At 30.4% G+C, this 25,789-nt stretch overlaps 2 protein-coding genes across 2 annotated transcripts in view; one reads left to right on the top strand and one right to left on the bottom strand.

Moving 5' to 3' along the window:
- The window catches only part of LOC129948296 (elongation factor-like GTPase 1), a 220,269-nt gene that overhangs the window by 16,876 nt on the left and 177,604 nt on the right, over positions 1-25,789 (bottom strand). The window lies entirely within an intron of this gene.
- The window catches only part of LOC129948298 (protein giant-lens), a 38,039-nt gene continuing 18,477 nt past the window's right edge, over positions 6,228-25,789 (top strand). The window contains exon 1 of the mRNA XM_056059251.1: positions 6,228-8,304. Within this exon, the coding sequence (XP_055915226.1) occupies positions 7,978-8,304 (327 nt within the window). The 5' untranslated portion in view covers positions 6,228-7,977. The remainder of the gene's footprint in view (positions 8,305-25,789) is intronic.

The raw sequence follows: 25,789 nt of genomic DNA, 5'->3' as shown, positions 1-25,789 counted from the left end.
AGAGCTGCAATTATATGTTTTTATTTTAATTTTTATTTCATTTCTATGGCAGTTTTTTAAGTTATCGTTTTTAATAAAACAAAAAAACAACGAATACAAGTTATAATATTTTTGAAACTGGCGAGTAGTGATGAAATTTGTATCAATCATTAATTATTGGATCAGTTTTTTATTCTTGCCAAAGTCAATATTTCTTAGAATTAGAAAAGATTCTGTTTTTTTTTTTGCATAACCAGCCCAGAAGCAAAGGTTCGGCTTGTTTAAGAACAAATAAAAAATAGAGGTTTTATTTATGGACCAAATTATTAAACAGAATATTTCGATCCATAAGGTCAATACAGAGACACACCTAAAAAGTCATAAACCAAATTCAAAAATAAGTAAAAAAAAAAAACTAAAATAATAAAAACGAAGGAAGCACACCTTAAATTTATAACTAGATTAAATTTCCAATTTGTATAAATATTTAAGAAATGAAAAGAAGCAAAAGTTAAAAAAAAAAACTTAATTTAAATTAAAACTAAATAACAATCAATCATGCAAACCCACATTGGTTTTTTTTTTTGTTTTTGTTTGGCGTTGATAGAATTTCGATACGATTGTCGATAATTTCCGAGAGAATTCGAATTTCATTGATTTTGTATTACAACAATGTATCACTTCACACATCAACACATTCGACCGGAAAATGTATTATTTACAATGTAATAACGGCTTATCTGTTTATTATTAATTTTTTTGTTGATATTCATATGAAATTATTATATTGCGTGCGCTTATATTTATTTTTGTAGGTATTTTTGTAGTGCGGTGGTCGAAGAGGTTTTTTGGTACATTATTTTCATGAGAGTTGAGGTTTGGTTTTTTTAATGATCAATCTTGAGGAGACCAATGTGTGTTTTTCTTGTTTTAATGATGGTAGTTGGTGGTGTTGTTAGTTACCAAAAGAAAAACAACTCAATGTAGAAGAGCGGTTGGGTATTATGTAAGTTTATAACTTCCGGGTCAGAAGAACATCCGGTGTGTACATCAGAGAAGATGAAGAGGTACATGTGTAGTTATTCATTGGAATTTGAAGATGCTTCAAAGATGAGTAAGAGGAACAGGTCAATGTGTTTGATGGTCTAGCGTGGCATCTTCAAAGTCAAAATATTTGAAATTCTTTGGAATGAAATGAATATTGCAAATATCGATGGTTTTTATTATTTTAGGTTAACTGGAAGTTGAGGTTGGTTAATCTTATTTTCACTTTCTACTTTTTTTATATTTGACAGGAAGCTTGTTTAAAATAAAATGTTAAGTCAAGTGAGTTGGAAGCAGAGTTATTAAATTTGCATTAAAAAATTAAATTAAATTATACTCTAGATTTAATAATAGATAAAGTTTTGTTTTTTCATTATTTTTTTTATTTTACTGATAAATAAATATTAAGGACTGCAATAAAAGTCAACGGAAAGAAATTATAATACATTTGTATTGATTTGTTAATTTTTTGATTAAAATAAAAATATGAATTGATATTTAATTTATATTTTAATTTTAATCGAAAAATTATTGTTTAAATTAAATAAATTTAAAACTTTAATGCAAGTTAAATGGCAATCAATAGGTGTATGGCAATGTATAGCCGTTCGGTGAAAAGTTTTTTTGTATTTAATTTGATAGTTTTTTCGTGGGTTGGTTTTTAATGATTATAACAAACGGTTAAATCAGTTAAAATAAATAATATTGAATAATCTTCTATTGTAATTTAGTTGTTTTTTTGTTTTTTAATTATTATTTTAAGTGGATTCAAAACAAACACAGGAATATCTTTTATAAAAAGGGTTCTACGATTTCCATCTTAAACGTTTTTAAAGGGTTAAGAGACAACATGACAGCGGATACTCAAGAAATAGTTTTAATGGAGCATAATTTAATTTCTGTTTTTTTTTTAAGTTTGGTTTTCAATTCGAAATACTTTTTTGGAATTGGTCTTTTTGACAGCTGTCACTTGATTTATGCTCAGTTTGGTTTGCCTTATTCAAATAAATAGACTAACTTCTGATGGACGTTTGCAAATCGTACAAAATAATGGTTCAGTTCGCGCGACACATCGCACTCTACGTCCTATATTCGGTCGATATAATTTCCCAGCAGAGTTAGTAAATGGAACATATGCAATGACTTCTGAAGTATTGCGATTGAAAACAGCTCTGTTGGATTATGTGAAGTCGTTTGTGTACGCAGATAAGCTCGAGACAAATGATGCCTTGAAAGACTATATATGGGGGCTCAATATTTCTAACACATGGAGCAAATTTCTGCAAAAAGTTGCAGAAAATTGGGCCTCTCAGCTAGAATTTATTAACTTCCCATAGGAAGTTATTGTAATGGGTCCGACTTGTCGAATTGAAAATTTGACATTTCTCGACGTTTCAAGGTCCCTAGAGTCGAAATAAAAGATTTTTAGAAAGATATCGTTGCGTGCGTGTGTAAATACGTTCGTACTCAAAAACCTGAAGATAATAATGCAGAACGGGGTCTCAAGAAAATTGTGTGGGTGGTTTTTTTACTACAGCAGTTTTAAAAAAGGGGAACATTTTGGTTAGCCATAAATATCTCACGAACCAAAAACGCTAGAGACTTGAATAAAATTTTATATTATGTATTGTAACATGATACCAAACAAGTATATTTTTTCAAAAAAAGTCCAATTAACGTTTTTTTATAAATCAAAAAAACTAAAAAAAAATGTTTCACCTCTAAAATTTTACGAATAAAAAATGATTTCATCTCCAAGACAATTTCCTGCAACGAAAAACAACGTTTTTAACATCTGGTAAAATTTTGAGAAAAAAAGTTGGTAAAAATTGATTTTCGACTCAAATATCTTTCAAAAATTTGAGATTATGGCTTCCAACTAATTTTCACTAATTAGCAATATTGTTTTCAACATTCTGAAAAATTTTGAGAAATATCGAATTGACAGTTTTCTTACAAAAAATAAAAAGCTAAACAAAAAAATTAATAACAGTTCGTTAAAATTGATTTTCGACTCAAAAATCTTTTCAAAACTTTGAGATATTTGCTTTAAAAAATATTGTGGTTAACATTCAGTAAAATTTTGAGAAAAATCGAATTGACAGTTTTTTTACAAAAAATAAAAACCTAAACAAAAAATAATTAAAAAGTTGGTAAAAATTGATTTTCCACACAAATATCTTTTCAATAATTTGAGATTATGGCTTCAAACTCATTTTATCTTATAAGAACTATTGTTTTCAACAGTCGTTTAAATTTTGAGAAAAATCTAATTGATAGTTTTTTTACAAAAAAAAAAACTTAAAAGAAAATTTGACAAAAGTTTTTAAAAAATTATTTTCGACTCAAGTATCTTTTCAAAACTTTGATATATTGGCTTTTTTTTACAAAAAATAAAAACCTGAAAAAAAGAAAAAATACTAAAACTAGGTAAAAATTTACTTCCGGCTTAAATAGCTTTTAAAAAAATAAACTTTAAACTCTTTTTATTTCACAGGAACTATTGTATTCGATATTCAGTAGTTTTTTTTTATAAATATAACAGTGTGTGTTCTTATAAAAAAAATAGTACGCAAATTTGGAAAAATTGATGTTCAGTTCTTGATATATCTCAAATTAATTTAATTCATCCAAATTTGTAAAAAATTAAGAAATGCTACTAAAATTGGCAAACATTTGTGTTCGTCAAAAAATCTCGTTACGAAAACTAGAATTACAACTTTAACTATTTATTTATATGAAAAATATTGTTGGTGATTTAAAAATTTTTAATAATAATTCAACTGACAACTTAACGCAACACGAAAACCTACAAACTTATAGGCAAGCCAGATCGACAGACCAGATGGGAAGTTTTTTAACCATTCACGGCGACTACTTACCAAAATCATTTTTAAAAGATAATGACGGACCATTATTTTCATTATAAAGCTAAACTATTGGCCATAACATTAAGTTAGAGGCGTAGTATTTCTTCTTTTCTTTATTTTCTGAAAAAAAGAAAAAAAATCTGCTTTTTTTGGACACAAATAAATCTGGAGTTATTTATTCTGGTGCTATTTTTGGGAGCACAATACTTCAAAAATGAGGAATGTTTGGTGGCTTTATTGTTTCACTAAGAACTTTGGTTGTTTAAGAACAAGATTTTCAAATGTCAGTACACTACCTACTTTAGAGCGTTCAAATTTGTTATTTTTTGAAAAATTTGTTTAATTTATAAAAACACGTTACTTTTTTAAGTGAAACTTCATTTCTACTTCTGATGTCAGTAACTTTTCATCACAAGTGACGGTAAATTCCAGTAATGTGGCTTTAAAGATTTAAAAGACATTTTCGAACACTGCAATTTAGCAAAATATACAAATACGTATAAAACAAATCGGGCTTGGAAAAGATAAGGAAAAGTATTTGAGTAAGTTTAAAATATTTACAAATTTACTTTTGTGGTAAAAATTAAATTGAATGTAAAAGAAAGCTTAAAAACAGAAACTCTTATGGGTCAAGAGCAATTTCTGCCGTCTCAAAGCTTTATAAAATTGAGGTTCACCTTTTTCTTACAAAAGTAAAAGTAAACAAAACCTAATGAATTTTCAGTATCTTTTCTAAAACATGAAAAGAGGTTCTTTGATACAAAATTCAGATTTTTATTGGTCCATTGACAAGAATTGAAAAATTCAAGGTAAGAATTTTGAAGTGTTAACTAAGAATCAGAACTTTTTATTGAGTACATGCATTTCAAAAGAAATTAAAAAACAGAGATACATTTTAAATATTATTTTGATACTATCTTGCGAACATAGATACTAATTTATTTTGTCACAACTTTTTAAAACCACATATTTAATTATAATGTAACTATTAGTTGAACCTTAAAAAACAACATTTAAAGAGTCTGTGGAAGTTAATTTTTAAATGATCGATAAATGTCATTTTTTCAAATGAACTGAAAAAAGTAAAAATTGTTTTTAAGTTCTGATACATCATAAGTTTTTTGAATTGAAAAAAAAATTGAAAGATACTCAAGTCAAGTAGAAATAGGACATTTTTCTCTCTTTAGCTTAAATGTTGGTTTATAGTTCTAGAAAACCAATATTTTTTTTATTTCAAATGAAAATTGCAAATATTATCAATAAGTTATAAACATAAAATCACTTTTCTTGAGACAAATCTCCGAAGAATATCTAGTATTATAAAAAAGATTCATATAAGAAACTTATTTTTTTTTCTGTCAAAGAACATTTTAAGCCATATATTACTTTCAGTGTATTTAATTTAGTATCCTAAAGTCTAAAGAGTTAACCTAAGAGTAGCCTCAATTAAATTTTATACAAATCTTAAGCTTGCCTTTAATCCCCCAATACACAAACACACACTTAAAAATAAATACACATAGATACACCTTTACTTAAATCTATCTTAACGATTATAGTGTGAGTGTAATACTAATTATATGGTACCTATATTCATGTTGTGCGCGCAGGTAGATTCTGAGAAGAAACAAACAAAAACTCTATCTCTCATTGCTCTCGCGTAGCCAGCATCATCATCTCGCCAGCATCTCGCTATCACAGCATCATCATCTTCAACTTCGTCATAATCGCATACGAAGAACCAAATATTGTAGAATTATGAATAGACTCTCCACAAATTTTTGACCAGAGTTGTCCGTGTAGAAGATGATTTAAAAAGCAAAAGCCTACCTTAAAAAATTCATAAGAGTAAAGTGTTCCCTCTTCACTCCCAACTCACTCTTCATAATTCAAATTTCCTCCTTTTTAATACCTCTTGAGGTATACCAACTGCATCACTGTTCACGGCTTCGTTATGAAAGGAAGACTATACCATCATCATCAGCAGCACCAGCAAAGTACCACCATCATCATCCAACTTCACAAACAACAACAAAAATCTTCATTCATAACATCAGGTTCGTATTCTTCGTCGTCGGCCGTACCACTTTAACTCCAACTCCAACTGCTTTTGCTCACTCCGCTCGATAGCTGCTACTAAAAATCCCAACATCTTGTCTTGGTATGAGTTTTAAAGTATCTTTTACACAACAAATATGCACATGTATGTATCTACACACCATGCGACTAACACATCGATAGCAAATCGAATTCCTTGCACCAATGTATTGGTTTTCATTCAAGTTTTTCGCTTCCCGATGATGTTGTATTTTTTTACTTACGTTGTTTTTAGTTTATTTGATCAGTTCGGAAAGTGAAGTTGTTTCTCTTTGGACGCGCGCATTTTGAAATTTATAAAAATTAAAATAAAAAAAAAAACATATCTATCTACAAGACAAGAACATAAAACTTAAACTTGTATCTTCTTACAAAAAAAATAATCGTTAATATTTAAAAGATTTTGATTTCATCTCGAATTTATGTTGTAAAAGGTTTTTTTTTTTTAATATACAAAAAGATACAGATACATTCCACGAAAATTTTAAGTTATACAAACGAGTATTATCACAAAGTCTTAACGTGAATCGCCGCCGCACCCCGGTCGGTCGTTGTCATCATCATCATCATTATATTCATTCAATATAAAATTCATTCATTCACGAGTTTTATATTCATTCATACAAAAAAATTCGATTCGTATAAATGTACGTATAGATACAGATATAGATAGATACACGCGAATATTTTCTCATTCATCAAAGTATAGTGGTGAAAATATAGCATAATAACAAGAAACAACAACTAAAAGATACTTTTACACGGCACACAAGAGAGTACGAGAGTATCTTTGAAGTACATGTGGTATTTTTGATTGTAATATGCAAAATTTTTAATTCTAAGAAATATGTTTTATCGTGGTAAATCAATATCAACACCAATCCATTGCCAATAGATAGATTGAAGGAAAAAAGATACGTACAGTGTTTAGACGTTCCCTGTCGTGTTGGTTGTCGGAAAAAAGTCGTTATTTTTGTGTCTAACTTTTTTGTTTGTCGTTTTTTTGAATTGATTATGCTGCTTTCCTTACCGCGCACCTATCTACATTCTTCTATGTGAAATGTGAAACGAAGTTATGTGGTGTTTTATTCTCTTCAAATAATAATACAGAAATAAATAAATCTATAAATTACTACGAAACATTCCATGTATCTCATAGTCACTGAGATTATCAGCAACAACAACAAAAGTTGAGTAAAAAGGTATATTATCTTTAACTATATGAAAAGTCGTGAATAAGACGCTTATTATTGGGCTTCAATCAGAACTGAACTGAAGTCGGCGATATTTTCGAGAAGCTAAGCTCAGGCACAGTAGTGTATATAGTTTTGAAGCAGCAGCAGCTCAACGTGAACTATTGAAAGAGAAAGAGCACCACTTTTGGGGGCACCACCAACAACCACCAACATTACAACAATAACCATCATCAAAAGCAACAACTTACAACAACAAAAACAATAATTTACAACAAAAGAAAAAAAAGGAAAGACAGTGATTTTTGTTTAATGCTCGAATTGTATTTTATTTAATGAATGAAAATGCAAGAGCAATTGATTGGTATCGTGAATTGCCATAGTCATAGTCATAGTCAGAGTCGATTCGAACAACGATCTCGATTTTATGATCTTTGAGTGACTTTTTTGTTGTTGTTTTGTTTCTTTTTCTATTTTTTAAACGTAACGTACGTCAAACTCACGATCACGATCGTGTAAAATTTATTGATTGATCGTGTATTTCGCTTGTTCAGCAGTGTGTTTTCTTTTTCGTTTTTCGCATTTGATATCGCATACAATATCTAATTATTGCTGGCTCGGCTCGCGCGTTTTTCAAGGACTACAAGTTGTGTATTTGTATATAGACATATAAAGTGCACTAACTGAGATCTGAGCACTGTGCTCGAAGAACTACATTATACAAATCAGCTTTAGAACTACTAGAAGCAAACTCGTATTTAAGAAAAGCTTTATAAATAAATAAATATACAAAAATGCTGACAGTAACATTATCATTAATGGTTTTCTGTCAAATGAGTGATCTTGTGATTGGAACAAGATTGCCACTTGAAGTCTACGAAATACCACAAACCTCACCGATTGCAACACACCAGCTTCAGCAGCAGCACCAACAACAGCAGCAGCAAGTGTTCGAAGGGAATAGTAATTATTTGAAGCAGAAATCGACGGACAGTGCTGAACAATTGGATATTAGACAACCAAGGCAGATGATGGAAATGTTGCAGAAACAACATCAAAGGAGTCAGAATGAGTTGTTGCGGGAGCAACATATGCCGACGAAGATATTATATCAAATTGGGGTAAGGATTTTTGATTTCTTTATTTTTTGTTTGTTAGAAATTTTCAGTTACAAAAAGATCTTCATTTTTGAAGATGAATTTACTACATCAGTATACGAAAACTCAAAGGGGTGTCACAGTAGTGTAGATACATTTTGTTTCATGTATCTCTATACATCAAAGTTCTATCTATCAATTGAACCGAACTTAATTAAGTTAATCAATTTCATAGAATTTTTAATTGCCATAAGTCTGAAAGATAGAAAGACTAAAATTTGTTAGTGTGCTTCGTTTTGAGACTGATGGGCTATTTGTAAGATGTTATGGTGATGATTTTTTTTGTGTTGCTTTTTGTGGGTGGGTTATATTGTATAGACATACGATGCTCTATTAAGTGACATATGATGCAACAAGGAGTTTGGTTTAAATTCACCCATATGTAGTTTTAAGTGGGAATGTAAATTTAAACATATGAAATGAGAATGAGGTTGCGAACGAGATGATAATAATAATGAAGAAGATGAAGAATAAGAACGAGATGGGATGATGCTGATGATGATTCAGGGTAAGGAATTTTCAGATTTTTTTCTATAGCAGGTCAAGGTTTCTCGTTTTCACGGAAAGCTATGTATTTTCAGTCACTATCATTTTCAAAGAATTCATAATGAGTTAAATGTAAAAAAGAATAAAAATGAGTTTTAGGGAAATTAGAAAATTTAATAAGTCACAAGAAATCATTAATTCGTATTGATTCACTGAGAACTGCCATTTCTGTAAAGAAAGATTATGTGTATAATTGTCAGTAAAATTACTGTAGATTGAAACTAACATTGAATATAAACAAAATTACACCGCTTACTCTCCTGAAATATTTAAATTTTAATATCCAATAAGATGTAATGTTTGCATTTGTCTAAAATGTAATTTCCCTTTAATAATGAGATTATTTTTTGTCCGAAGTTTCATGCTTTGTTTCAGAAAAAATATAGTTAGCATAAAAAAGATTATACTGATGATGATTATACTGATTTTAAAGATAGACATATTCTGTCGTTGACTTTTTATTTTAGAATGGGAACTATTTCTGTTATACATTTTCATAGCCAAACTTTAACAGTCAATTAGAGCACGAAGTGAAAAATCCTTATTAGTCTTGACGCGATGTTCAATAGCCTATTGCTAAAATCCGTAAAGTAGTTCCTGAGTTTAGTGCGTTCAAACAAACAAACAAGCAAACAATTCACCTTGAATATTATTATTCCAATGCTTTTTTAAATCTAGGATCCTCAATTACTAATAAAATCGTAGATATTAATTAACGTCAACTACTTTAAGCTAATATTGAGGCTCTGACCAAGAAGCCCAATAGATTAGTCGTAGTATAAACTGTCATACTCATGCGAATTGTGTGCCTTCATTTTATTCTTAAGGATATACTCGACAGGGTATTCGGAAAACGACCAATATTTAGGAGATGCCTTTTATATTGAAAAAATAGTCTGAACGTTAGGCAATTGAAAAAAAAAAACATTCTAGTTACATATTTGCTCTGTAAAACAAGTCTAATTTGATAGAGAAATTTACTGGACATAATGCTTAACTTGAAGAATAACAATATTCAATTCATAAATTTCCCAACACGAAGTCACTTATACTTCTCAACTTTGGAAAAAAGTCGACAACTCTAAACTTTAGAAAAAAGTCAAAATGTTAATGTGATTAATATTAACTTTAAAGGTGGACGGGTAAAACCTTCAAAACAAAAGCTATTATTTGTTAACAGGTGCTAAGTTTCATGTTATTAAACTGCTAACATTATTTTGACAGCTCTTAAAAAACTTTAACAAAACAAATTTTCATTATGGTGCTACTTTCTTATCAGTCAATAAATTTCAAAAAGAGATTGTAATTTATTAATGAAAGTGTTAAAATGCTAAGTATCTAATAGTTAAATCATTCTCTGACGTTTTAAAAACATCAATAAATTGTTTTGAAACTAATTTTCATAAATATACTTCAATTATCAGCTGATTTTTCTTATTCAAAACACTGAAGGAAACATAACAACCGTCTTGCCATCGAACTTTTTAACATAAATAATCCCCAAAAACTAACCCACTTCTTCGCTGCTCCATTAAAAATATCAAAATAAAATTTTGTATTTAAATAAAATTACCCGTAACTCTAAAAGCAGAGTTGAACAAACAAAACAACAAAAAAAGGTCTTTCCTGCAATCTGACAGTAATTTTCAGTCAAAATAAAATCAAATCTATCTATTATTTAACTTGAACTTCCGATCACACCAAGTCCACTATCAAAAATCAATATAGTAAATACGTAGTATTTTGTTTAGCTTGTTTCAAAATATGAGAATAAAAAAAAACAATAATACTACATTCTTGAAAAAAAAATCCAAAGCAAATAACTTCCCAAAAAGAAAAGATTTCGTCCATCGACTTAAAAACCATCAAAATCAAAAAAATAAGAAAAAATGAAAACAACAACACGTTCCTTTCAAAAAAATAACACCAACGGTTGAGTTAAGCGATACAAAAACAACAACAAAAACAAAAATATCTTTTTTTTCTTATTCTGTATGAAATATAAAAGAAGAAAAAGAACTTCATCCAAATCCGGTGCGGATGAATGAAAATACGCGTGGCATGCCTAATTCGAAATTCCAATTGACTAGAGAACAAAAAAAAAGTGTTTGTACGCGAACGCACGATACGATATTACCATAATAATATAAGAAAATACCAAATAGCCTCCTCTAAAGCCGACACATATTTTACGGCGCGCAAAACACTATCGCTCTCCGAGCATTAACTAACCAGCCAGTCAGCCAGCAAGCTAGCACCAGTACCACCATCACCACCACCTTAACCGCCTTCACCGCCATTATTCGAAGAAAATGCGCGGGAAGATTGTCTGTAGTATCTCTATCTGTAGATAGGTAGAGGTGCCTTCAAAAGTCTCTGACTTTGCATCGCAAGCCATAAGCAAACGACGACGACTACAACACACAGCCTTTACAGAGATACTCTGACTCTTATATATCGATACCGAAACCGACCGACCAACGATGCCGATGGATAGATGGATGGGCCCACTATGAAAATACGGGACACACATGTGGGAGCAGCAGACTTGTACAATACTTGTTCCGTTTTTTTTTTTAACATTCGAATTATGTAGATATGGATGGAGTTTGGAGGTCTTGAGATGGGGGGATTGTGTGAAAACGGGTGTGAAGCAATTACACCCTAGCACTAGTTAAAGTTTTTTTTTGTTTGGTATTTCTTCACCTTTCCCTCTTTAGCACGCTGGATCAATATTTGAAGACCGTAATTAAATAGTACACAAAAGTTCAACACCTTCGCTTTATTGACCAACATTTTCGTAGTCGTCTATGAGGTTGTTGTTGTTTTGTTTTCTTTTTGTTTTCGTCAGAAATATCTTTCGTTAATGGCTGTTGAATCTAACGATCGTCGTTAAGTCGGTTAGTAGTTAACCTTACCTCTTGAGATAGACAGTGGGTTGGATAATCTAAGTATTTTATGACCTTTCGGTCGTTAAACAAAACAACAACAACGAAAGATACTAACAAAAAAAATAATAAAAACCATTGCCTATATGAATGGAGACAACATTAACATCAAATTGTGTATAGATGTATCTTTTAGATGGATTAATGTATAAGCGATGTTGTATATATATGAGTAGGTAGGCAACAGCAGCAGCATCTGCTGGCATCTGATTTTGATCCGTCACACCTGTGGCATTTGTTTTGATATACGTACAAAATGAAGACGAGCAACAGCGGACGACGACGATGCTGACGCTGACTCTGACGAAGACGAAAAAGAAGGTGCATCACATATTTGTGACGGTGGAACATTTGGCATCGAATCACTATCGGAAGTCTTCATCATCTTCAACATGTTCATTGTTATTGTTTTATGATGCTCGTGGTATCCGCAGTATAGTTTCTGGCATCACACTGCCGTTCCGCAGCCGCCACCACCGCCACACCGTGATGACACGTTAAAGACGTCAATATTTTTTTGGTAGATCAGTTAAAAAGCTGAGAGATTTTTAGCTTTGCAGACGACAACCACAAGATTCTTGGCAGTGTATTTATAGGCAACAACACTGCCCCGCGCCGACACGACAACGACGAATGATGCGTCCCTTTTTATAGATTTAATTAACATCAATAGTTTCAAGGACGGCATACGTCATCGGTTGTCATAGAGTTCGAGACGTGGAGTTGGATTTTGTGTGTTTTTTTAAAAAAGGAAAATCTAGACTAAGTTACCAAATTTGTATTGTTCAGGACTAAGTTCATTATTATGGGACTTAAATTGACGACTTACAATGAAGATAACAAGAGCTTTGATATGAATTTAAATGCGACAAAGAGTGTCCTTGATATATTTCTTGTACAACGTTTTTGAAGCAATCGAAGGTAATAGTAATTTAGGTTAAGAACAGGAGGTTGTAAGATCTTTTACTATGTATATTGACAAATTTGTCAGTACTAACAATTACCCAAAAGGCTTCAAATGGTAAAAACTTGCAATTTTGTGTGACAATCTGGCTAAAAACGTCATTTTCCACCATTGTCAAATGACATTTGAAATTGCTTCCTTAAGACATCTGATAGTTCTTGAAAATTTGTCTTCTGCACGCTCATTAAAAGCCATTGTCAGAACATTACCAGACTTGACAATATTGTTAAATTCGATAAAGGCCTATACTTAGCCTTAAAGTATTTATTTATTTCTGTCTGTTTTCGAACAACGTGTATTGTTTTTTAAACATTAGAATCCACAAAATTGAAATTATGTATACATACATAATTTATCCCCTAGACTATGAGAGAAACATACTATAAATAAATTCGTCACTTAAATGGTATTTCATTGACAACATACTCGTAGTTGAAGAGTTTTTTTGTTGATTCATAGGTTCTTGGGGCAGGTTTTCTTTGCCAAAATAAAATAAACAAAATAATTTGTATTTTTCTTTGTATAGAATTTAAAAATAAAAAAACAAGATTTTGGTGGAAGTAAACAATATGTTTTTTTTTTATTTCTGACAAACAAAAAGTGACGTTTCTACTTTTAATAAAATTGAAAAAAATGACATCATAAGAACTGGCAATAAATGTTTAACTAATGCATTTTTTGTTTTAAAAATAATTTTTGACGTATGAAGGTATGCAATAGAAGCGTTGAAAGTCTTTCTATGACTCAAACATGTTTTGGTTAATTCATATTGAAAAAAGCATTAACTTTTATAAAACTGCTTTATAAAAAAAAAACCTTTGGAGCGCTTTATCAAAAGTAACTTAATTTTAATCCATATGATTTATCCCTGAAGGCAAATAAGTCAGATTCGTTCGATTAATGCCATTTAAGAAGAGACTTGTGAAAACGTTGAGCAGATTTAGCGAACTGTAAAAAGAACTGATAATAAAACAAAATTCTTGGAAATAACGAGATCCTTCAAATGAAAATAACAATTTTTTTCTTGTTAACTTTTAATTTATCAGAAGATAAAGTTATTGTAAAAAATTGTCAAGAAATTGGCCGTAAGGCAAGTTTAAATAGTTTACTTCTAACTCACAAAACCAAACCCAAAACATTGACGTCAAAAACTATAGCAGTTCTTGGAAACTATCCATTAAATATTATTCCTTTTATCAAATTTACATAATTGACATTCAAAAACAATATAAAACAATCATCAAATATGGAAGTTCAAAGCAAAAATGCTAATTAATTCCAAATGTATATTTATTGTAAATATTTTTAATACAATTTATGAATGAAATATAGGTTATAGGCCTACAAAGATAACATACGAAGGCTTGACACATAAACTATCAACTGAAAACACATCAACAACAACAAAAACATAAAAATTAATCTACAAATTATTGTTATTATTATTATATCAACGATGATGATTTCAGCTTTTATAAAATTATTTCAAGAGCTTTTAAGGCAATAATAATATACAAATAATTTGATCATTATCAATAATTATTATTGCTTTGTTTTCAGTTATAATGGAAAATCTGTGAATTAATTTTCAATTTTATAACAAGTTTACGATATATTTATAGAAAATGCGTAAATTAATGTCCAATAAACAAAATAATTATGAATGAAATTATTATCGAATATTTCGATATGTTGGTGGTGTGTTTATATTGGAAAAAGGAATTATTGTTTATACGTTTTATGTGTGCAGATATGTTGAAGACTTTTTTCAATTTGCGTGCACTACATGTAGATTTGTGTGGAATGTGAAACTTCAAGGTCAAAGTTAAAATGATTTGGAAGATAGAATATTTCAACATAGTTTAAACGATCAAGATGGATAAACATTGACTGACAACTATGTCAGTTAAAGAGTTACAAAAAAAGTCAATCATTTATTTAAGTTTAACGTCTAAGTTGTCAATTAATATTTGCTTGTTGGTGGTGCTGAATATACTAGTTCAAAATGAAAAATAAAGATAAAATTACTGAAAATTCAGCAAATTAAAAAAGTGCGTATACGCCAGAGTGTACACGTATTGTTTTTTGAAAACTTATGTATAATACTCATATGTACTAAGTTATAAACTTTTCTGACTTCTAAGACGCTGCAATTACTAACTATATACAATCTTCATCGAAACCACTTTCGAGTTTGCCTACAGCCACGAGAGCCTTCTAAGAAAAATCTCGAACTTACATTTTTTTTATATAATAAGCGCAGGGATATTACTACCATTTCTATGTAGACACTAGGAAAGGGAGACATTGGTTTTCAATTCATGTATATTGGAAAGCATTCCACATTCGCGTAGTACGGCTAACGAACGGATCTCTGTATTTGACAGTACGACCGAAGTTGGACTCGAGGGTATATTGATAAGCATTCCTAGAAGCGCGTGTATTAAGGTTGAACTGTTTAAGAGGAGGAATGCAACTGGCTATTTCTCTAGAGCATAAACCTTTAAAATAACGGTAAGAGAGCGTGACACAACAAACATTTCGACGATGTTCCAGCGACGTAAATGATCTTACGATGGTAATGTCAAAAATCAATCTGAATGCTCTACGTTCAATACTGTCCAAGAGGCTTAAGTAAGTTGCACAACCACCAGCCCAGATATGGGAGTTATACTCAAGCTTTGGATATAAGTCGTGTAGATAACAGCCAGATTAGGGGGGGAGAAAAACTCCTTGCATCGCGTTAAAAACCCAAATGCAATGCGGCATTTTGGCGATATTTTATAGAATGACAACAATATGACTGATTTGATTGAATATGTTTTTTCTTGCTAGATCTCAAAGTTTTAGAGCCGGATCTTACATTTGATTTGCTTTTATCCTTAAAAATGTAGTGAACAGATACTATTCGCTGTAAGTTAAAGCTATTTGTTTTATTCTCAGCAGAAACCGAGAGAAAAGAGTACTTAACTTGTGAAAAAAATCTGATGACCTCAGCTTAATTACAATCACTTCTCTGAACCTATTTAAGCCTTTTCAATCCTCTTAACAATCTTACCATAACCCTTAAAGCATCTGATTCAATGAAACACTAAAAAAATAAAAACTACATCCATTTCGAAAATTACCATTTAAAAGCCCAATTTCTTAGAAGAACTTCTTAAGAGACACAACAAAAAAAAAAAACTCATAACACGAACGGAACAAGAAAAAAAATTAAAATTGAAACAAACAAAAAAAAAACAATCCCTTTAGACAAAAGAAACAGAAAAGTATCTTTTCCTTTGAATTAAATAACTAACAGACGCAATACGTGATTATTAGACGCCACACGGATCATCAACACCGGTAGCTGGATGATGTTGAGCATGATGATGATGACGATGGCTTGGGTCGCGTCGCGTCGCGTCTTCGTCGTTGTCGTCGTAAGGCTTTACGAAAAAAAGAATCTTCTTCCCTTAAATAGGTTCGACTGACCGACCAACAAAGACGACGACGCATGCAGCATTTGAGTCTTTGAGGACGAGGACACATTATACATTCATATTCCTACCTTTAAGTTACTTATAATAAAGTCTCTTCCTTCCATCATCACACAACAACACCTCACTGCTTAGATACATTTTAATCCTTTATTATGCTGAAGCAGTAGCGAAAATTCTCTCTTCATCACACGTTCGGTTTTTTTTTTCTTTTCAAAACTCATCGACTTGACTATGACTACAAAATACCCTTTGTATAAAGTCACCGCACTGTCTTCATCATCATCGTTGTCGGCTTCGTTGTCGTTGGTATGCTTCTAAGCTGCCATTTCTGTGCGCTTGTTGCAGCACACACACACCGGATGTCCGGTTTTTATATGTTGTTTCTTTTTCTCAATGAATCTAGAGCACTTGCGGTCGAACTTCCTTTCCTTGGAAGTAAGAAAACAACAACACAACAAAAAACTCAACATCGTGTTGAGAATGTCAAAAGGAATTCCCTCCATACGCAGGGAGAGGCATATCAGGAGAAGAAAAAAACAAGGAGTTTAAATGTCAAAAGATCGTCTTCCTCGTCGTCGTCACTCGTCGAGAAGGTAATAAAATCATACAATAAAGTTCCATACAATTTCAAAGATACCACGTCCTCCGGATTTCGTGTCAAATGGCCTATGAAAGATACAAAGATACTTTACACACTCTTGTAGCTTGAAATAATAGCGAAATTCCATGGCTTTTTCTGGACAGAATCAGATTAAAGAGAGAGTATAAGGCGAGGTTTTATAACTTTTTAACCATATTGTAGATACAAATACTCACATACATTCCTTATAACCATATAAATGTTCATTAGTGAAATGGACAAATAAAGTTGTAAAGTATCTTTGTATCTTTTGTTCAATATAAAGGTACAACATGACAATGGAATGTGAACTCTATATGCGTAGATATACAAGTACTCGTCGTCGTCGGTCGTCAGTCGCCCCATCCAACCTCAACATACTTAACCCCAATCCAACAACAAGGTACCCATACCCTACCCAGAGATAGATACTTTAAAGATGGTGGTATAAAGGAAGGTAGATAAAGGTACTCAGTAATTCTTGGATACGGCGACTAATTACATATTGTGTCTTGGTGGTGTGTCTATAGTGGTTTTAATGGTGACAGACAGGAAGCATTCCAAAGATTATTCTGGGAATGTCTGTATAAAAAAAAAGTTTATGATTGTCATCAGGCAGGGCGTCTCTCTCCCATCGTCATCCTCATCACACACAGAGTGAGTGCGTTCTTGGCATTCCTGTAATTTGATCACCTGAAGATACAATATCAAATTAAAAAAAAAACGCCAAGGAAGAAAAGAAACAAAAAATAATAAAGCTTTTTGTATCTGATATCACTTTTCATCAAAAGATACACATAGCTCTACCCATATTCGAGACGAGAGTACTTTGAGTGATGCATGATGTAAAATCACTTAGGTGTGCTTTTTTTTAGTTGTTGCTGTTACTGGCTTTGCTTTTTAGCATACCAAGGATACGTTGACTTGAACAATGAACATCCAGAGGGACGATGACGACGTTTGGTAATATTTTCAGAATTATTCGCATCAAGATACAATATCGATCAAAAGATGGACAATATGATATGCATAACAGCTGACATTTTGTCTGTCATGTCCATGTCATCAGATTCACTTGCAGACAGTTAAGATATACATAAACATTCTATGAACAAAATATCTTTTCTCAGCAACTTTACTTGATTAAAAAAAAGATACAAAAAAAAATGAAACATGATCTTAAAACGTTTAACAAGCAATGTTCAATAAGATACAATATCCATAAGATACACAATTGCGCCTTTGGGTGACCTATTGAACATAATGTCGTTTGTCTATATAGACAAAAAAAAAAGAGAACAAAAAAACTAATATAAAATATTTTTTAATTTGTTGTTGTTGTAAGTATGCATAAATGGAGAGTTGTCTTTGTTTAATAGCTTGACCAGGCCATATACTATAATATGCTGTTGTAGAAAAGTGAGGTTATAACGACTGCGAAGTGAATTGTGTAGTTGACTCTTGTTTGGTTAATTAATTCAATAAAAGGAAATGAGCAATCATTTAGATGTAGCTTACATACATATAGCTTGTCAAGTATCGTATAAAGTTATAGAAATGTAATTGGAGGTATGCATAGATACATTCATATATAGATACATTTATATAGTGTCTGATGGAGTGTGCTTCTCGTTTTGTGGTTTGATCGGGCATATATTGGACGTGATATAGGTACCTATTGGTAATTTATTTATTTTATTTTTAGTTCTTGTTTAATTTATTTATTTGATTAAATGTCGTTTTGTGAATTGATTGAAAGTGGAAATTAAATTGAACAAAAAATATACATATATGTTTATAATGTTTGTAATGTTTGTGGTGGCTTTGATTTAAATTGAATTGTATTTGGATTTTTATTTAATTTATTGCGGGAACAAAATTGAAATGTAATAAAACAATGATGGGATTTAACTTTCAATTTTTGTATGTCTATTTTTTAATCTGAAAATCTGGTCATTGCTCCTTTGAAGAAAAACCATTTCCGGCCAAATATTAAGTTCATGCGGCAATCAGTAGATTGTGTATCTTTTTCTGTTAAATATTTTCAGAACAGTCATAAACATAAAAATTTAAAGTGACAACTTAAGACTTTTTATCACCATCAAGGTATTTGGGAAGAAATTAAGAAGAATTTAAGAACAAGCATCAACAAAAATGAAGAAGATTGTCTTAATTTCGATATAAATTTGTTTGCTTTAATCGGTTGGACTTTCAAAATTTGAAGATATTTTCTTATTTGTTGAACCCTCGGCAAAATGTTTTTAATGACAAGTGTCTTGACAGTTGCGTCCTTATACCCCATTATTAAATACATTTCCAAAATACATATAGTGCCTGTTATTCTGCCAACAATGTTTTTGGAAACGAATTTTGGAAATACTTGAAAAAATGTGTTTTTTAGTAAGGGCTAACCCATGCAATAAGTTTTTAGACTATTAAATTTTATAAACAAACAAAATTGAAATTAAATAAATAGTTTAAGTTCTTCTTGGACCAACAAAAAAATAGCAAAAAGATTGAAATCCTTCTCTATTCAATTTTTACAAAGCCCTCAAATTACTGGCAATATTTTGTTGTCTATTTCTTTTAATGCACACAAATTGTATTATTTACATAAAATATGCAAACTGTTTTTAATACACGAAATTGTTAAGTCTATTATTTATTAATTGGATTCCGTATTAGATTAGGCATTTAAAAATTCACCACAAAACACATGTTGGATAATTGCTTTGATACTGTTCTCAATTACACATCTAATTAATTAATCGGATTTTATTTGATTTAATTAATAACAACATCTAATAGTTTAATCTCTTTTTATTTGAAAAGTACTTATAGTTTTTTAACCAAAAAGCAATCAATTTATTTTAAATCAATTACTGATTAATTAAATAATTTTTTTGAATAAGAACAAAAAAAAAAAACAAAACAAACAATAGTAAGTTGTACATCCATACATTGAAATTAATTTAATAAATATATTTTTGATAATTCACTTATTTCACTTCCAAAACAAAAAAAAAACAATAGCCCTCTCAATTTTGCACCCTTATGGTGATTTTTAATTTAATTTTTTATCATCAAATTAATATAATACCCCATAAAGTTTTATTTGTAAATACACATCACCAGGGGCAGCGGTGGTGGTGTCCGTAAGATTAACCTATAGATTGGCACGTTTTATATTTATTTAAATTGAAATCATGTTAATAAATCATTCGATTATGTTCATTTGCGAGTTTAACAACAACAACAACAACAGCAAAAAAAAACGCAAACATAAATTTATAAAGTTATATTTAAATTAAATTCATAACATCCCATTCAACAATGTTAAAGTAAATAAAATATAATTTATATAGATGCATATGTATGTACATATAATACAAGAATGTACAACTTGTATATTTTATGGGAAACAAATGTGTATGTTTCAACAACAACAAAAAATGCCGTAGTTACAAATTGATAAAGGGGTTAAAAATCGATAGTCAGTTGTTATGAATTGAATATATTTTTTTTTTCATTTGATTACATTCTTTGGTTAGGGTTGCCATAGGGTTAACGAGATTGTAATGGTCGAGATTTATGTAAGTTATAATTTTTATATTTTGACTGGCAAATCAATATCATCCAATAAAGATTTGTAGTTAAAATAATTTTTACCTTCCCAGTTATTTTAATGAGTGTGATTTGTCGAATTGAAAATGTTGACATTTCTCGACGTTTAAAGGTCCCTAGAGTCGAGACAAAAGGTTTTTACGTTCGCGACGTTTTTTCGTCGTTCATAGCTCAAGAACCAGAAGAGATATCGACTTCAAATAAGTTGTTTTATACACATAATAACGCAAAAAGATGCTGAAAGGGCTCTCAATGAAATTGCGTGAGTGGTTTTTTTACAATAGCAGTTAAAAAAGGTGCAAATTTTGGGTAACCCTAAATATCTCACGTACTAATGACGCTAGAGACTTAAATTAAATTTAATATAATTTATTGTAACGTGATACCAAACAAGTATATTTTTGTAAAAAAATCCAATTAACGCTTTTTTTTTATAAATCAGAAAAGCTTAAAAAAAATGTGTCACTTCTAAAACACTACAAATAAAAACTGATTTCATCTCCAAAACAATTTTTGCAACAAAAAATAATGTTTTTAATATCGGGTAAGAAAAATTAAACCGACCGTTTTTTTTAAGGAAAAATTACCACCTTAAAAAACATTACTCAAAGTTGGTAAAAAATTGGATTTCGACTCAAATATCTTTTCAAAAACTTAAGATTATGGTCTTAAACTTATTTTATCTTATAAAAAATATTGTTTTCAACATTCGATGAAATTTTGAAAAAATCTTACAAAAAATAAAAACCTAAACAAAAAAATTAATAAAAGATGGTAAAAAACTTCATTTGTCTTTGTCTTTTCAAAACTTTGAGATATTGGCTTTAAACTATTTTTATCTTTTAAAAAATATTGTTGTCAACATTCAGTAAAATTTTGAGAAAAGTGGAATTGACAGTTTCTTTTTACAAAAAATAAAAACTTAAAAGTTGGCAAATATTGGTTTTCCACTCAAATATCTTTTCAAAAATTTTAAATCATGGCTTCCAACTAATTTTAACTCATAAGAAAAATTGTTTTCAACATTGGGAAAAATTTTGAGAAAAACTGAATTGACAGTTTTTTTAGAAAAACAGAAACCTTAACAAGAAAATTAATAAAAGTTGGTAAGAATTGATTTTCGACTCAAATAGCTTTTCAAAAATTAAAATTATTGTTTTCAAACTTTTTTTATTTCACAGAAAATATTATTTTTGATATTCAGATTTTTTTTTTTAATCCAACAGTCCGTTATTTTATACGCGAAATAAAATCTACAAAAAATAGTACACAAAATTCCTTAATTAGTTTTATTCATCTAAAAGTAAAAGTTTAAGAAATGCTACCTAAATTGGTAAAAATTTGTTTTCGATTAAAAATCTATTTAACAAAACTAGATTTTCAAACTAAACTTTTTCTTTATATGAAAAAAGTTGTTGGTAATTTTAAATTTTTTAAGAATAATTCAACTGAAAACTTTTTTAACCCAACACGAAAACCTATAAACTTTTAAGCAAGACAAATCGACAGACGGGATGGGAAGTTATCAGTGTGGGTCGCATCCTAGCCACTTTTTGTTTAAGTTTTTGTATATAAAAAAAGTACTCATACAAAAAACATCATTAGGTAATAAAATTAAGTAAATACGATTTTTAAGGAAAAATGAGTTCAAAAAAGAAACGAAATTTCATATAAACGATTTTTTGACAGAGTATTTATGAACTGTTTTCAAAATTTTGAGGTATTTATTTAATATTTTAGTCTATTCACAATTTTGTGGAATTTATTCTACATTTTCTAGAATTAATTCCAGATTTTGTGAAATGTTTGTATTCACTTTCTATGTTATTGATATTAATTTAATCAACAATTTGTGGAATTTATTCAAAATTTTTTGGAACTTATTCAAAAATGTGTGAAATTCTTGTGTAAACTTTTAAATATACATAAAGACATTTTCTAAGCAACAACGTTTTCGTAAAAAAGGTTAAGGACACTCTATGGATCTAATGCAAAATATTGAAGAACTGTTTTCAAAATTTTATGTTATCTAATTCACATTTTCTTAAATTTATTTAATTTTTTTTACCTCAAGGTTTTGATTTTAAGAAATTATGTTTTCTGCTAGTTTTTGATTTATAATTTTTATTTCCTTAATGTATGTTGAAATATTTCAGAAATACATTTATTTATTTTTTAAATAGTTTCAAAAATTAATGTTTCAAGACAATTGCAATCATTTACATTTCTTTAGAGTTTAATTTGTCAGATTTTTATTTGTTTAAAAAATATGTTTTCATTTCTGAAACTAAGTCTGTTAATACTGCACATTTTTTTACAATATTCCTGAGATCTAAATTGGAATGGGGTTTTATTTCATTTATTAAAAAAAATTAACATCTGGGAACACTTCTTTTTTAGTTTTTGCAACGAAGTTAAAAATCGTGGTGAGGTATGAACGGAACATGTAAAGTATTAAATGGGTAAAGAATTATTTAATGCACTTGAATGAGTTTCAGAATAAAACGCTGGTATAACGTATTCAAATAGAAATAATTGCTGAAGTTGATTTATCCATCGACGAATAAAAAATGAATAACAAAACAAAAAGTTTAATTTTTCTTGTAACCAATGGTTAAAAAAAAGAATCTATTTCTCTTCTATAATTATGAGTACTTTGTATTATTTGTTGAAGAAATTTTATCACCAATTAATTTTTGAAAATACAAATGTTGTTTAAGTAGAGAGCACTTTAATTGTACGTTTTATTTCACTATACAACATTTATACCCTTTTAAGATATAATTTATTCTTTTTGGCATTTCAACACAAATTCTATTTATTCTAAAAAATAGTTTAGCTTTGAGTATAATAATAAATAAATTGGGTGGCGCGACAGTCCGTTGAGAACCAAGGCCTAGTGACTTACAATTCTCAACCATTCCTGTGTGCGAGTAATGTTGTCAGGAATGGAGGGGACCTACAGTTTATATGCCGACTCCGAACGGCTTATTTTGAGAAAGCACTATTTCATGACAAGAATTACTCTTGAAGAATTTGTCAATTCCTCGCAAGAGGCAGTACCCGTGAAAAGACTTTAGATGGCATAGGCAGGGATCGAACCCAAGACCTCTAGCATGATAGTCCAACGCACTAACCATTATGCCACGGGTACCATAGCTTTGAGTATACTCTAGTTTAATTATTGAAATCTCTTAAATTAATGTTTTAATAACAACGGAAAATCATCTTAAGTGATTAATTAGTTTATATTTTAGATATTTGGACTTATTGGAATTTTGTCTATGATTAACTTTAGATTCGAGTGGGGTAAGAGTGAAATTTCTGATCAAAAGAATGTCTTAAAAATTCACCTAAAATAAAAACAAACAAACACCTTTTATGCATTTTAATCGATTTTCTAAAATTCCACAAACCCAAATTTATCTTATACACCAAAAAGACCTAAAACCAAAACTGAAGAAGATTAAACATAAAAGAAAAATAATAATAAAAATAATAAAAGAAATAAAACTTAACTGACGAATCGTTTTTTATTCTCAAGAAAGAATTTCATCGCTCGCGTCAAACACGCGACGTTATTTTTTTTTTGAATCTTTAAAATGAGATAAAAGAATACAATTATTTAATAAGAATAAGAAAAAACAACCTAAATTATAGGTAAGAATTGAATGCAAGAAAATAACAACAACAACAACAAGAGAACCTCTTTCTCTCTCTTAAAATGAAGTTACACAAAAAAAAGGTACAATCATAAGAAAAATTAAATAAAAAATAAAACCAGCTCGTAATTTATTCGGCTCCAGATTAATACATAACTCACATCAAGTAGAATACTGCGGCCGGCGCGGCACAACGGCGGCAGAGCGCAACGGCGGCGGCGGCGACTTCGACCCACGGTGGCGGTGGTGGTGGTGGTGCTGGCAGATTCACCATCGAAAAGAAAACAAGCGAACGCGCGCGCGCGCGAGCGCACACTCGCGGTATTTGTACGTACATATTTGTACGTTAATCGCTATTTACGTCGCCATAGTAAAAATCATTACTGAACACAAAATCATAAAGAAAACGATTACAAAAACAAAACTAAAAAAATAAAGACTTGAACATTAACCTGCCTTCAGAGCTTCAGACCCAAAGTTCCACAGAGAGAGGATGTACAGTGCCGGTAGCGGCGGCGGCAGCGGTGGTGGTGGTGGCTGACGATGGCGGCGAAATGATTCCAACATTTGGTATGACTGCTGGAATCCAGTTTGTCCCGTCTATACCAACATCGTCATTGTCGTTTTTTGGTTTGGTTTTAAAGTTGGTTGTCCAGCTTGGTATAGTCTTGGAGCTAGTTGCCGCAAAAATCGATGAATGAAATCCAAAAATACCACAAAAGCAAAGTAAAAAAAAAATTGTATCTGATAGCTACAAAATACAAAAAAAGAATAATAATAAATACTACAACTAACTTGTTGCTGCTGGACGATATCGCATAGTGGGGTCGGTTAAAGGGAAAAATTGGAATTAAACTCAAAAGAGCTTCTACATATACCAGTTTTTAGTTTAAATCATTACAAAATTTCGACTTGGCTTTCAAGAAGTTTTCTACAAAAATATTAACTGCTTAAATTTTATGATTTAAAAGGCACTATGTATACAAAAAAATAGGCGTGGCAGTGGGTGGAATGCCTTAAACTTTGTTTTAAAACTCTTTTTCGAACAAAATAAATAAAAGATAAATGAACTTAAAAAGGAAAAACGACACAAAGTACAACAATTCAACGTTCATTTCATTTTAACTATTTAGAAGACTTGGCCTACTGTACCGACAGATTGGAGTCATTGTCGTTTAAGTTTTGCCGTATTGGCCTTTTTTACTTCAGCTTATTTTTTTTTGTTTAAATCGTCCAGTTGGGACTGGAAGATGGCAGCAGGCCAGATAGCCATACCAGATAACAGGAAGATGTTGTTTTTGTTATTGTAACTGATGTTGACGACGACCACGACGACGATCTTTGCCACTATGATCATGATGATGATAATGATGATGAGAGGAGCAACGGCTCCAAAACAGAAAACCACCATCCAACGGATGTAACCACATATACATGGCGTATTTTTATACATCGTCGTAGTCGACGTCGTCGGTTGGATAAAAAAAACTAGTTTCACCGCTTATTTGGCAGCAGACTGATTTTTTTTTTGTTGTGCTCGTCCAAAACAAGATGAAGAAGTCTTATAAAACCTGGACAAACGGACTCCAAACACGCATTCA

The sequence above is a fragment of the Eupeodes corollae genome, chromosome 2 (genome assembly GCF_945859685.1).
Source record: "Eupeodes corollae chromosome 2, idEupCoro1.1, whole genome shotgun sequence".
Lineage (NCBI taxonomy): Eukaryota > Metazoa > Arthropoda > Insecta > Diptera > Syrphidae > Eupeodes > Eupeodes corollae.
This window is presented reverse-complemented; position numbering and strand designations above follow the sequence as displayed.